Source organism: Cornus florida, unplaced genomic scaffold (genome assembly GCF_030987335.1).
Source record: "Cornus florida cultivar Cherokee Brave unplaced genomic scaffold, ASM3098733v1 CherokeeBrave_3.0.0_Hap2_Chr06, whole genome shotgun sequence".
NCBI classification, from domain to species: domain Eukaryota; kingdom Viridiplantae; phylum Streptophyta; class Magnoliopsida; order Cornales; family Cornaceae; genus Cornus; species Cornus florida.
In genome coordinates this window covers 78,963,138-78,978,527 of record NW_026775576.1, presented here as the reverse complement: position 1 = coordinate 78,978,527, position 15,390 = coordinate 78,963,138, and the positions used below count along the sequence as shown (strand labels likewise).

The window sequence follows — 15,390 nt, the reverse complement described above, 5'->3', positions numbered from 1 at the left end:
AACTCTCTCGTTGCTTCAAAGGTACCTTGAATATGGTCATTTTAAACTCAAAACTCACATCTTCACTCCAAATTTCTAACTTTTTACATCCAAACACTCTCGTTCCTTCAAAAGGTACCTTGTTAATTGTCATTTTAAACTCAAAACTCTAATTTTCACTTAAAATTTTTAACCTCTTATAGTAAACGCTCTCATTCTAGCAAAGTCATTTTTAACTCTAAACTCTCATTTTCACTCAAAATTTCTAACTTTATACACACTCTTACTTCCTCAAATATCGCTTGAATTAGGTAATTTTTAATTATTAACATTCATTTTCACTCAAAGTTTATCTGTTTTTACATCAAAACTCTCATTTTCACCCAAAGTTATGAACTTTTTACATTTAACACTCTCATTCCCTCAAATGTATCTGTAACAAGGTCATTTTGAACTCTAAACTCTCATTTTCATTCAAAATTTGTAACTTTTTACATTAAAACACTATTGCCTCCTCAAAGATACCTTGAATAAGGTCTTTTTTAATTCTAAACATTCATTTTCACTCAAAGTTTATCTCTTTTTACTTCAAAACACTATATTTCCTTCGAAAGGTACCTTGCATAAGGTCATTTTTAACTCAAAACTATCATTTTTACCCAAAGTTTTGAACTTTATACATTAAACACTCTCATTCCTTAAATGGTATCTTTAACAAACTCATTTTGAACTGTTAATTCTCATTTTCACTCAAAATTTCTAACTTTTTACATTAAAACACTCTTGCTTCCTCAAAGATACCTTGAATAAGGTCATTTTTAATTCAAAATATTCATCTTTACTCAGTTTCTCTCTTTTATTTCTCTCTTTTAACATCAAAACACTCTTGCTTCCTCAAAGATACCTTGAATAATGTCATTTTTAATTCCAAACTTTCATTTTCACTCAAAGTTTTCTCTATTTTTACATTTAAACAATCTCTTTCCTTCAAAAGGTACATTGGATAAGGTCATTTTTAAAACAAAACTCTAATGTTCACTCAAAGTTTTGCCCTTTTAACATTTAACGTTCTCATTCCTTCAAATGTTTAAAAGGTCATTTTTAACTCTAAAATCTCATTTTGACTCAGAATTACTAACTTTTTTTAAAATCAAAACACATTTGTGTTCCTCAAAGGTACCTTGAATAAGGTCAATTTTAACTCGAAACTCTCATTTTCACTCAAATTTTCTATCTTTTTACTTGAAAACACTCTCATTCCTTCAAAAGGTTCCTTGAATATGGTAGTGTTTAACTCAAAAGTCTCATTTTAAGTTCTTTCTTTTGACATAAAAACATTCTCATTTCGTTAAATGTATCTTGGATAAGGTCATTTTTTTTACTCAAATTCACATTTTCACTCAAATTTTCAACTTTTTATGTCAAAACATTCCAGCTCCTTCCAAAGGTAAATTGAACAATGACATTTTTAATTCAAACCTCTCATTTTTAATTCTAAACATTCATTTTTACTTAAAGTTAATCTCTTTTTACATCAAAACACTCTCTTTCCTTCAAAAGTTACCTAGGTCATTTTTAACTCATAACTCTCATTTTCACTCAAAGTTTTGAACTTTTTACGTTAAACAATCTCATTACTTCAAATGTATCTTTAAAACGGTCATTTTTAATTCTAAACTCTCAATTTCATTTCGTGTTTTAAACTTTTTACATAAAAAAACTCTCGTTCTTTGATAAGTTACCTTCAATAAGGTTATTTTTAGTTTAAAACTCTCATTTTCATTCAAAGTTTCAAATTTTGGACATCAAAATCTCAAAACTCTCATCTTCACTCCAAATTTTTAACTTTTTACGTCCAAACACTCTCGTTCAAAAGGTACGTTATATATGGCCATTTTTAATTCAAAACTCTAATTTTCACTCAATTTTTAACCTCTTACATTAAACACTCAAGATACTTTTTCTTTTTAGAAGCATTATTATTATTTTTTTTTCTTTTGTTTTTATTTTACTCTTTGTAAGTTTACTTTGGATTGTAATTTTTTTCTCCAGTTTTATTTTTATATTTTTGGTTCATTCTTAATTTATTAGTTTGAGTCAGGGTTTCAATTATTAGTGAAATTTTGTGAGTAAGAGTGCTTTCCTTCTCTTATCACATATGTGTATATATATACAATTGCTATTACAATGAAATGACCATATTTCCCTTTAGTAAAATACCTAATATTATAACATTTATCACCAATTTCTCCTTTCTCTTCTTGTTTTTTATTTTTTATATTTTGATTCAGTATTCTTTATTAAATGTGTGAACTTCTTGTAGGGCTTTCCAGCACTTATGCCATATTAACTATATGTACGTTTCCTAGGAACTAAGTAAAACCTAAAATCATAAGCTCTTTCTAGCAAATGTATAAAAGGGGAATAAACATATTGTAATAGTATAAACATTCATGAATCAATAGTTGTGATAGAGTAACTTTAATACCATCAATAGTTTTTCCTAGTTTAAAATTATTATTTTTTTGTTATTAATTATAGTGTTGTTATTAATATGTTAGATGGATATGAATGTTGAGAATGTGGAACAATGCGGTGATTCTCTCACAATTGAAGAAGTGGTTGAAGTTACGAACGATGGAAAATTGTTATGGGATGAGTCACTCATTGAAAAATTCGTGAATATTATGGTGGAAGAAGTTAAAGCTAATAATCGTAGTGGCACAACATTTAGTAAAAGTGGTTGGAGTAATTTAGTCAAACAAATGAATGTTCAAACGGGGAGAAAATTTGGTTTAACCCAACTTCGGAATAAGTTTAATGGTTTGAGGAAAATTTATACTGAGTTTAAGAAATTATTATCGGAGACTGGCGTGGGATATAACAATGAGACGGGCATGGTTATAGTTGAGGAAGAGAGATGGGACAGGTTGTGCAAGGTTAGTAATTTAATTATTAGTCCTAAATAAATAATAAAATCTTATATATTATTGGTTATGTGGTTAATATTATAACAAAATTTGTAGGTTGTTACGAATGTAAATAAGTATAAAAAGTATGGATGTAAGCATTTTGACAAGATGTCGACTATATTTGGGGACACATATGCAAAAGGAATGCATGCCCACCCATCCACTACAGCACCACCCATAATCATTTTGCCCACTCCCAATGATGACGATGATGAGGAAGAGGGTTGTGAGGTCAGTCCCCCACCTTTACGTAAAGGTAAGAAAGCCAAAAGAGATGCTTTATCTCCTGGTATAGCTGCACTCTTGTCAAACATGAATGAGAATTCTGAGAGGAGAGCTGAGAGAATGGAAGCTGCAATAGAGAAAGCAGCTAAAACATCTTCTACTTCTACTCGTGTATCTTCATGTGAGAAAGGAGATGATGAAGCTTTCTCTCCCTCAAAAAATGATAGAGATTATGAAATGTTTGATGCCTCCATGCTCCTTTTACAAAAAATACCTGGAATTGAGATGGCCCAATTCGCTAAGGTATCGAAGTTATTACATGATTCTGAGAAGTGGCAGAAATTTTTTCTTTCGGCACCTGAGGATGTAAGAATTGGTTGGGCATTGAATGTTTGAGTTTTTCTTTATGGATGATTGTGTTTTGTGTCATCGTTTAACTTATTACTATCTCATTTTTGGATGACTGTAATAACTTAAATACTTTTATTATCTCACATTTGGATGACTGTAATAACTTAAATATTTTTATTATCTCACATCTGGATGACTGTAATAATTTAAATACTTTTATTATCTCACATTTGGATTACTGTAATAACTTAAATATTTTTATTATCTCACATCTGCATTGCTGTAATAACTTAAATACTTTTATTATCTCACATTTGGATGGCTATAATAACTTAAATAATTTTATTTCTTGGATGCCTGTTAGTACTCAAATACTTTAATACCATTATTTAAATGTTTGTTTTATTATTTAAATGTTTTGTTTATTATTTAATTGATTTGCTTATTAACTTAAATGTTTTGCTTGTATTAAATCTTTAAATAGGGTAATGGATATGTGGAACAATATAAGAAGAATAATTTAATTATATGACGATGAGGAGGACAATGAGAGTGTCTTAATATTTGCTGTTCTTTTAGAAGAGCAGAACTTCTATCAAAAGAGGCGTTGTAGGGATTCCATTTTGCAAGGGGAAACATATGTTATGGAGATTTTAAACGGCCATAGAGAAAGATGTTATGAAAATTTTAGGATGTACCCTAAAGTTTTCAGAACATTGTGTAGTACCCTGAAAGGTATAGGGCTGAAGGATTCTAAATTTTTAACTGTTTATGAACAAGTGGCAATCTTTTTGCTCACTTTATCTCATAATCAAAGGAATCGTGTTGTAGCAGAGAGATTTCAACACTCCACTGAAACCATTTCTAGACACTTCCATACTGTGTTGCATGCAGTATGTCAGTTGGGCACCCATATCATTGCCCCTCCTAATTTTTCTGTGATTCCGAATAAGATTAGAAAGTCTTCTAGGTTTTACCCTTACTTCAGGCATTGTGTGGGAGCTATAGATGGAACCCACATTCCTGCAACTCTGCCAGCAAGTACACAACTTCCATTTCGTGGTAGAAAGGGTTATACTACACAAAATGTAATGGCTGTATGTGACTTTGACATGAGGTTCACATATGTGCTAGCTGGGTGGGAAGGCTCAGCTAATGATTCGAGAATCCTAAATGAGTGTACTGAAAATGAGGCAATGAACTTTCCAGCTCCACCAGCAGGTAATATTATTTTACAAATTCACTTGATATATGGTTAGTTTATCATACTGTATATATCTTTATGTATTCTAAATATGGCAGGTAAGTATTATTTGGTGGACTCAGGGTATTCCAATAAGCCTGGTTATTTGGCCCCATTTCGAGGTCATACTTACCATTTTCAGGAATACCGTAGGACTAGACAACCTCGTGGTCGGGAGGAAGTGTTCAATCATAGGCATTCATCTTTGAGAAATATAATTGAGCGATGCTTTGGGTTATTGAAGATGAGATTCGCTATTTTGAGGGTAATGCCTCCTTATAAGTTTTCAACACAAGTATTGATTGTAATAGCTTGTTGCACATTACATAATTTCATCAAAAATCAGCATCAGCCTGATGACATATTTGATGGTAATGATCCTCCTCAAAATGATGGTGAAGATGATGAGATTGTTGAGCATGTGCCTTTGGCTCAGCTTCAAGAAATGGATCAGTTTCGTAATACTATTGCTGATCAGATTTGGAATTATCTTCAGCACTCTTGATCCTTCTGAAAGTGATAGTATATTTTTTCTTTTATATGTAATATATTTGTTGCTATTGTGAGCTTGCAATATATATATGTAATATAAATCTTTTTTACAGATATATAATTCAACTTAAATGCTATTATTGCATATATGAAGTGTGTTGATGCTCTCTTGAAGGCCACATGTGCTGTTATGAAGATGATGTGTCGTTGCCATTGTCATCCACTTTATGAACTTCTTATCAATTTTTAGTGACAACTATGTATTGTTAATGCTTTGTTCCAAACATTTTATGTACAACTTAAACTTGTTTAATTTGTTGGTTGAATATTTAAGGACTTGTAAATGTTATACACTCTATTTCAATTATGCTTTCAATTGAGTTTGTTTTTATTTTAATGTTGTGTTGGACTATACAAGTATCAGGATAATAAAATTGAAGCAGGTTATTGCAAAGAACTTGTAAATAGGTTATTGCAAATTTTTTTTACAAATATTGACTCTCATGTAGTATTGTAAAATGTGACTAGAGATTATTTATTTTTAATGTTGAGTTGGACTATACATGTATAATCATAATAAAATTGAAGCAGGTTATTGTAAAGAACTTGTAAATAGGTTATTGCAAATTTTTTTACAAATGTTGACTCTCATGTAGTATATTAAAATGTGACTAAAGATTATTTATTTTTAATATTGAGTTGGACTATACATGTATAATGATAATAAAATTGAAGTAAGTTATTACAAATAACTTGTAAATAGGTTATTACAAAAATTAATATATATATAATTTGGTGGGGGTTTACATTTTTTTACAAAAGAGAAGGCAAGAATCTGTATTTTGGAGTTAAATTCCCACCAATGCAGACTTATAAGAGTCGAAAATTATTATCAGAGCTGTGTAGTATTTTTTTTTTCTTCTTTCGCTAATGCGAAAAATGAGCAAAATGAATGAAACACAAACCTATGGACAATCATCACCAAAGGAACAAACTATACCAGGAAATTTAAAATAACTTAAAGTGTAGTTTCAGATCAAGATAACATGCTGTGTGTGTGTTTGTGTGTTCAAATTTTAATATATTTATTAAAAATATATAGACTATTTATATAGAAATAAATTTATAAATAAATTTAAAATTTATAAAAATAAATTAAAAACAATGATAACCAAACATGTTTTTGTTTCTGTTTTACTTTGTTTACAACAGTTGGAGCTACCAAACATGTTTTGTTTTTAAAATTCTTGAAACGCATGGTTTACCAAATATGTTTTGCATGTTTTTGTTTTCGACATTTCTACAGTAAAAGATCGTTCCCAAACGTGCTTCCGATTTTTGCCAAAACACTCCAATAGTAAAAACGCTATTTCTGTTTTAGCCAAAAATAAAACGCCTAAAGTAAAACGCATGCCAAACGGGCCCTTACAAAATTGAATACTCTCGCTCCACACCACTAAAGACACCTTATTTCCCTTTGATTTTTAAATTGACAAATTTAAATTTAAAATGATCATTTTAATCTTTATAAATAATTTTAAAAAAATATAAATAAAAAAACATCTTACCCACACATACACAACATATACATTGGTATTCCCCTCTCATTCTCTATTTCCTCCCGCCGCCGCCACCACACACACATAATATAAACATGACCCAAAAAAAAAACATGGTTCTGACAGTGATTTGCAAAAATTATATATATATATATAAAAGGTTTGCCTCCTTCACTATCGCGATGGTCATTGCCAGAGCTAGAGCCACTGCCGCAGGCAGAGCTAATGGCATGTGCAGGGACGGAGTCATAATTTTTATTCAAAGGGGGCACATCATACACTAAATACATATAAATTAATATATATGGAATATATAAAAAAACAAAAGAGAAATAGGTGAATATATATAAATATAGATTGATATTTTTGGAATAAAGTAAATTAATAAATTACATATATATAATATAATGGAACAATTTTAAAGAAACATGTAAAATATACAAGAGAAGGAGAAATTTGAGGAGTACACTTTTACAAAAAAATATATATCTATTACAAAAAAAAAAAAAAAAAAAATTCTAGAAAGGGCACGTGCCCCGGTCTTATATTGGCTCCATCCCCGTCTCCGTCACTCTCAACTACTCAATCGCCTTCATCATGGACCCCATATCAAACTTTCCTTTCCCATCACCATCTCCTCACACGATAAACAAACCTGTATATGTGAAACAGACCTGTAGATCTCCTCACACAATAAACAAACCTGTAGATGTGAATAAGACCTGTAGATGTAGAGAAAGAAACAGGGAGAACGTGATCTAGGAAAGAGAAAAACGAGTTAAGTTAACAACGGCATTGATAGTATTTCACACTTTCTAATTTTATTTTATTTATTTATTTTTTTATTTTTTTATTTTTTTTTGAAATAATAACTTTTGGAGGTAAATTGGTAATTGTATCCTTTACCATTGCTGGAAAGTTGCCCGAAGTCTCACTCAAAGTAGTAAGTTGCTTACTTTTAAAAAGTTGAGGGATTCATCTACTCTAAAATTAATTCAAGATATAATTTAGGAGAATTTATTACACTTTTTTGTAAAAAATAGTTTAAACCATTCATACACATTTTTTATTCGCATTGCTCTTTAATTTTTTATTTGGTGTTACAGAACAGAGTAATGTTATACTGTTCAAAACGATTTTTTTGACAACTCCCATCAATAGAATCCAAAAAAAATTATTTGTCAAAATTTAAGAATAAATAACAAACATTAATACATGCTCCACTCCCATACCATCGACAAAGCGGAGGATATATCATTTTTCATAACTATAGTTGAAAATCTCAAATCAAATCATTTGTTCTTATTACAACGAAAAAAGTATGGGACTAAGATCTCGTCATTGGGGTTTAGCTTATTGATTAATACTTTATTCGTCCCAAAATAAGTGTTCACATTTTCATATTTAATTATTCTAAAATAATTGTCCCAAAAATGTTATATATATTACAAAGAAAAAAGTATGGGACTTAGATCCGGTCATTGGGATTTAGCTTATTGATTAATATTTTATTCGTCTCAAAATAAGTGTTTACGTTTTTATATTTAATTATTCACACTTATTTTGGATATAGCATTTTTGGGACAATTATTTTAGAATAATTAAATATGAAAACGTAGACACTTATTTGGGAACAAATGGGACGAATAGAGTACTAATCAATAAGTTAAACCCCGATGACGAGATCTTAGTCCCATACACTAATACCACCATGGACACGTATTCCTTGGACTGCAAGTGGAGTGGTGTTCGATCACTCAGCCAAAGATTGTCTGCTCCGCGTATTGCTCGAATTTTGTTACAAATTCCATTTGAATTGTTCGTGGTGCTGGACTGGTTAAGAAGGGGCGGTGATGGCCACCTTCCCATTTTGTTACAAATTCCATTTGAATTGTTTGTGTTGGCGGATTGGTTAAGAAGGGGCGGTGATGGCCACAGAAGGTGGTGGCGGCGAAATAACGGTGGTGCAAGTGCCGGCGCCAGAGTCACAGTGGAATAATATGAAGTTTAGTGGGAATGATGACCACAAATATTTTCTTAATTTTATAATAATAAATATTAATTTTTAATTTATTATTAAATAATAATGTCAATTTTATCATTTTAATAATATTTTTTTATTTCAACAGGTATTTTAAATTTTATTGAGAGTTCCAAAAAATTATAGTCCCCAGGACAACATGACCTTTGAAGTATTTTATAAGATATTGAATTTATCTTTCTTCGTTGACCTTATTAAAAATAATTAAATATAAAATATCATGACCAACCATAAATAAATTTAATAATTTATTCACTGTCAAATGTCAATATAATAATAAAATATTAAAAAAATATATTTTAAAAATGGGATGTGATGGCAATGTGTCGTCAGTACTCACACCGTGATGGCAATATGTCGTCAGTTCCCATGCCATTCAACCGCCAAGATCCATTTTTATATCATTGAGAAAAACTCTCCATCTATATCTACGGGACATGCTTCTCTCTGAGTTTTCACAGACATTTTTATTTTTTCCGAGTTCAAAGCCTTGGGTATTTTTCTACTACCTTCTTTGTTCTCTGTTTCAGCTTTTCCTGTTTTTGTAACACTCTCTACACTCGACTCGGGAGACATTGGAACTCACGCTCCAACTGATTGCAACTAAATCCCCAGCGATGTAAGTTTCTCTCTCTTTCTCCATCTTTATACATGTACAATTATTGTCCCATTCCTATTACTGCGTGTCAATATTTAATTAGGGTGTAAAACAGTGTCATTAATAAATTTGAATATTTAATTAGTGTGTGAAACAGTGTCATCAATACTCCTCAGAAATTAAGGCTTGTTAGACCACACCCCGTTTCTTAGAATTGGAATTCTGAACCGGCTTGCTTTTGACTTGTCTGAACTAAACTATATGTATAATTTATATGACCATTATGATATTTATATGACCCAAAAACATATAGATACATAAATCTATAATGGTTTCAAATTTATGATCAACCCTCATCAGGAATTTATTTAAACTTTTAGTATATGCTTATGCATACATATAGGTGTACAGAACTAAGATTAATTGAATTCTTGTAATTATTATACTTTTTTCTTTTTACTTTGGATAAGGAATGAAATTTTTATTATTTCAGTTTTTTACTCCAGATGAATGAATAGTTGATCTAAACAAGAAACTTGTGGTTCATTTGGATAAATAATGGATTTGAAATCAAGATATTTGAGTTTATAAGAAATGGTTGGCTATTGAAATTGGATTCCGAAGTTAATACAATCGTTCTGTAACATGAATATTTACTGCTAAAAATTGTGTCTCAAACTCTATTGTAATTAGGATCTATTTTAAAATTGTTTTATTATGGTAATTTCTTGTAGAGATATGTCTTGGCTCTAAGAAATTGTAATCGGAGTCCGCCAAGAAATTGGTTATGAGACTTTATTAATAGATAATTAAGTTATTGTTGAGAGATATGAGTTCAGAGAGATGTAGCCTCATGAGGGTTGGAGTTGATGAATAGAGATGTAGTTATATGTTGGGTAGAGTGAACACTGATGGCGGGAGGGAGTCTTGTGGAGTACACGAGTACCTCGGTCAAGAGTTTGTTTGCATGGGTCTGGTGTTAGAAATTCTCTATTGTAGTAATATCTCTACATATATGGTGAATCCTCCTCATTCGTGGACGTAGCCCTAATTTTGGGTGAAACACGTATATCTTGTGTTTGTTGTGTGATTGCTTCTTAAATAAAGGGTAAACCCAATGAATGAATCATGAGGTTTCCACCATTGTGGGTCTGGGGAAGGTCAAATGTACGCAACCTTACCTCCAAATGCAGAAAGACTGTTTCCTTGTTTTGAACCTGTGACCTCGGTGTCACAATTGAACAACCTTATCGTTGCGTCAAGGCTCGCCCTCTTAAATCCATTCATTTTTATTTTCTAAAATTCAATCCATCGAGTTATATTTCTTTCATAACTGAACCTAAACCATTCATTTGGAATCCTTGAATCCAAATGTAAACTTAGATTATGAGTTCAATTCCAAATGAATTATAAGCTTAATCAAAATGGTAATATTCCAACTAGTGGAATTATGATTAATTTAATCCACCTTCACATAAGTGGAATTCCAAATCAATTAATGGCACCCTAATACTATTTTCTAGCAGATGGTAGATATTACGTCTTAGATGTGATTTTAGTAAATAGGAGTGAATTGTTCAAAATCTCACTTTCTCCTACTAAGATTTTCATTCTACGCTTTTGTGAGGTAGTATATATATTATAAATGTATACAAGGGCGGAGGCAGCATGTGCCCAGGGGGGCCAACTGCCCCCCCCGCCCATGCTACCCCAATAGAATTTTTTATTTTTTTATACATAAATTTGTAAAAAATGATAAAATGCCCCTCCCTAAAATTAATAAAATGACCCCTTTGCCTCTGAATCCATTAAATTTTATTTTATTTTATGCATATAATTTATAAATATTTATAAAACACCCCCATAAAATTTATAAAATTATTCCCCATAAAATTATCTATTTCTAAAAATGTCTTTAATTCTTTATTCTTTTTCCTTATTATTCTTCAAATTTCTTTTTGTTGTCTTCAAAAATTTTGATATTTTCTTTCTACAATTAAAGTCTATTTTTCCTTTAAAATTATCTCATATATATATATTTTTTATTTCATTTTCTTCTTAAAAAATTCCCTTTTCTTCTTAAAAATTTATTTTTTCTTCCACTCATGCATAATTTATATGCAATTAACCTTCTTTTTCTTTTTTTTCTCTTCTTATTTATTTTTTCTTCCATTGTTGTTACACTATTATATTTTAGGCATGTTTGAAAAAAATTTATTTTGTCAGTGCTAACATGCCCCCCTGAACCAAATTCCTGGCTCCGCCCCTGAATGTATATGATAAGATGATTGAAACTAACCACCAATAATTTAGGAAAATAGTAAGTTTTCCGAGCAGGAATTGAAAATAATGGCAGGGCATTCGATTTCCCATCAAAGCAAACACAGTTCATACATGTAATGGGTTATTCTCTGACTCATTTTAATTTCTATGACATGCACAATGTCAAGATTTTCATTTTCATTAGAATTCCAAATGCTCCCAGAATTTGTAAATGAACATTAGGATGAGATGGGAAGCAACTTCAAAGAATAGTGGTTCTTATATGTAAGTAAGATCACTCTTAATGGCCTCTCTTCGCACATATCCTCTGTGTTTACCTTCTTGGTTAATGGTTTTTGTGGACTGCTTCATAGCATGCCATATTTTTAGATCAACATAGAACATCTTTTATTCATAAAACAGAAGTATTAAAAAAACTAGTAAATTAAACTTAAAAAGCAAAGTGAATCTTGCAGAACTTCAAGGTACGAACGCATGCATAAATCTGGATGAAATACAATCTTGCTGCTGAAACAAGTGAAGTGTCGACACTGCTGTAAATTTGCTGATGGAGATCCCATTCCCTTCCTTCCCAGTTCTTTTCACTTTTCTCCTCTTTCTGTTCATGGTATCGAAAATAATCTCTAAAACAAAGAGCTTGACTCGAAATCTACCCCCCGGGCCATGGAAGCTACCTCTCATAGGAAACATGCACCAGTTTGTTGGATCTCAACCCCATCACTGCCTAAGAGATTTGGCCATGAAACATGGACCTCTGATGCACCTGCAACTTGGAGAACTTTCTATTGTTGTCATTTCTTCAGCAGAAACTGCAAAAGAGGTTATGAAAACCCATGACATCATCTTTGCTAACAGGCCTTGTCTTCTTACTTCATCCATCGTATCTTATGGTTCTACAAACATTTCCTTTGCCCCATATGGAGACTATTGGAGGCAACTTCGCAAAATTTGTATCATGGAGCTTTTAAGCATAAAACGAGTCCAATCATTCCGATTTATCAGGGAAGAAGAGGTCTCTAATCTCATCAAATCCATTTCCACAGATACAGGATTGCCACTTAACCTCAGTAAAAAGATTTCTGTGTCGACTAGCAACATTATTGCAAGGGTGGCCTTTGGCAAGAAATGCAAAGATCAAGAAGCATTCTTATCACTTGTCAAGGAAATCAATAAGTTAGCAGCAGGTTTTGATGTTGCTGATCTCTTCCCTTCAGTTAAATTGCTCCATTTGATCACTGGGCTGAGGCCTAAAGTTGAGAAGATTCATAGAGAAATTGATAAGATACTTGACAACATCATTGATGACCATAAAGCTAAGAAGGTGGCAGCAAAGATTCATGATGTTGAAGCAGATGACGATCTGGTGGATGTTCTTGTAAAAATTCAGGAATTCCATGACCCTGAATTCCTGTTAACTATCAATAACATCAAGGCCGTTCTCTTGGTTAGTACATTTACTAAATTTCTGCTTCAATCATGTTCATGTGTTTCCACAAATTATTTTTACATCCAGCTGAAGCAAAGTTTGAAAGTCTTTTTTAGTTTTAAACATCCTTCGAGTTCAAGAAAATTAATTACATATCAATAAATGATTGAACTGTGTAGTTTAAAATCAAGATCCAAGTTTTAAACCTCATGTTCTATATGTAAGTTTGGTCCAATCTAAGTCAACACCCAGTGTGGCATCTATCAAGATAAGTTTATAAAGTTGCAGAGAGCCTAGTAAAAACTACTAGGAGGATATTGTTCTATATTTCTATATTCTGTGACTCTGTTTCAATGCTGTTCCAGGACATTTTCATAGCGGGGAGTGAGACCTCATCCACTACTATAGAATGGGCAATGTCAGAAATGCTGAAAAACCCAAGAGTTATGGAAAAGGCACAAGCCAAGGTGAGGCAGGTGTTTGGTAAAAAGGGAAATAATGTCGATGAAGCAGACCTCAGTGAATTGAGGTACTTAAAGCTAGTTATCAAAGAAACTCTGAGATTCCATCCTCCTCTCCCTTTATTACTACCAAGAGAATGCAAAGAGGGATGTCAAATTAATGGATATGAGATACCTATCAAAAGCAAAGTCATTATCAATGCATGGGCGATTGGTAGAGATCCTGAACATTGGATTGATGCAGAGAGCTTCGATCCAGAGAGATTCCTCGACAATTCAATTGATTTCAAGGGGGCTCATTTTCAATATATACCATTTGGTGCTGGAAGAAGAATATGTCCTGGCATATCATTTGGAGTACCTAACATTGAGCTTCCACTTGCACAACTGTTGTACCACTTTGACTGGAAGCTTGCCGATGGAGTGAAGCTTGGAGATCTAGACATGACGGAGGGCTTTGGCACAACAGTTAGAAGGAAAAGAGATCTGTATTTAATTCCCAATGCTTCTCATCCTTCACCTGGTGAGTAAAACCAGAAGGCAGAAAGCATTTGATTTTCATTTTGAATTGGCAAAAGACATCCATTATAAATGACATTTTCTATTTCAATGTCAGCCTGTATTGTTGATTAGTTTATCTTATGCATGTAAGCATTTTTTAGAATATGCATTGGCTTCCATATATTGCTAGACATCACATCACATCACAAGATCTCTTATTCTTAGTTATACACCATCAGTTAGTGAACATCTTTATGTTCTGGCCCCAGACTTAGAGCATCATAATCATTGGTCTTCTATTTCAAAGATCCTTTGTTATTTAATCACACTCTCACAGAGCCTTAGTAACTCATTATCAATTATCAATTATTCTTTGTTCACATTCCGTTTGTTGGATGCTGCAACATGGCCACAACCAGTTCCATGGTCTCTCAGTTGATATGCCTCACATGTCTTCCTCGTTGTTATGTCTGCTAGACTGCTACATTTTGACTGAAAATAATTTAACATTAATGTTTGAGTTAATGAACCTAGAGGAACTCTGTCTCTGTGCTGACAACTTTAGTGGTCTTGTGAAGCTGGACATATTCCCTGACTTGATGAAAGTTTCTCATCTTGATATATCAAGGAATTGTTAGATATATATGCCCTCAAAGTCAAATTTGATTTTTTATTGGTTTATTTAATTATGAACTTATTATTATATTTCTGACATTCATGTGTAAATTATGCATGTTCAATTTATTATGCCCTAAGGTTAAGTTGTAGGAAAAAAATTGTTATAAAGATTAGACAAAGTTTTTCCGCTTCCTCTTAAACCTTATATTTGTTCTTAATCATAAGTGATGAGGTATTTGTAGACTAACATATATCACACGATACAATTATATAATGGTGTGTCTTAACTATTAGAGTAGTAGATTCATAAGCGGATATATAGATGACAGAATCTAACCATCCATAAATTCAGGAAAATAGCGTTTTTTTCCAATCTGATATTGCAAATAAGTGGGGCATTCCATTTCCCATGGAAACAAAAACAGTTCATGCTGTAACATATTATTCTCAAAATGCTTCACTGACTTGTTATAATAGGAAGACTTTCATTTCCATGGGAACTCCAAAAGCTCCCTGGATTTATAAAAGAAAATTGATTAGTTAGGAAGCAACTTCAAGGAATAGAGGTTATTTTATGCAAGTAAAATCACACCTAATAGCCTCTTTGTGCACTTGTCCTCTGTGTTTACCTTCTTGGTCAA

The 15,390-nt window shown here is 31.9% G+C and overlaps 3 protein-coding genes across 3 annotated transcripts; all 3 read left to right on the top strand.

Moving 5' to 3' along the window:
- Positions 1-2,540: 2,540 nt before the first annotated feature.
- LOC132314399 (uncharacterized) lies at positions 2,541-3,572 on the top strand. Its single transcript, XM_059813270.1, has 2 exons — positions 2,541-2,918; positions 3,006-3,572. Exons 1-2 carry the CDS (start codon positions 2,541-2,543, stop codon positions 3,570-3,572), a joined length of 945 nt encoding a protein of 314 aa, XP_059669253.1.
- A 647-nt stretch (positions 3,573-4,219) lies between these two features.
- On the top strand, positions 4,220-5,275 carry LOC132314398 (protein ALP1-like). Its single transcript, XM_059813269.1, has 2 exons — positions 4,220-4,748; positions 4,830-5,275. The coding sequence occupies exons 1-2, from the start codon at positions 4,220-4,222 to the stop codon at positions 5,273-5,275; spliced, it is 975 nt and encodes a 324-aa protein (XP_059669252.1).
- A 6,964-nt stretch (positions 5,276-12,239) lies between these two features.
- Positions 12,240-14,220, top strand: LOC132314949 (desmethyl-deoxy-podophyllotoxin synthase-like). Its single transcript, XM_059813716.1, has 2 exons — positions 12,240-13,187; positions 13,535-14,220. Exons 1-2 carry the CDS (start codon positions 12,291-12,293, stop codon positions 14,159-14,161), a joined length of 1,524 nt encoding a protein of 507 aa, XP_059669699.1. The 5' UTR covers positions 12,240-12,290; the 3' UTR covers positions 14,162-14,220.
- The last annotated feature ends 1,170 nt before the right edge of the window (positions 14,221-15,390 follow it).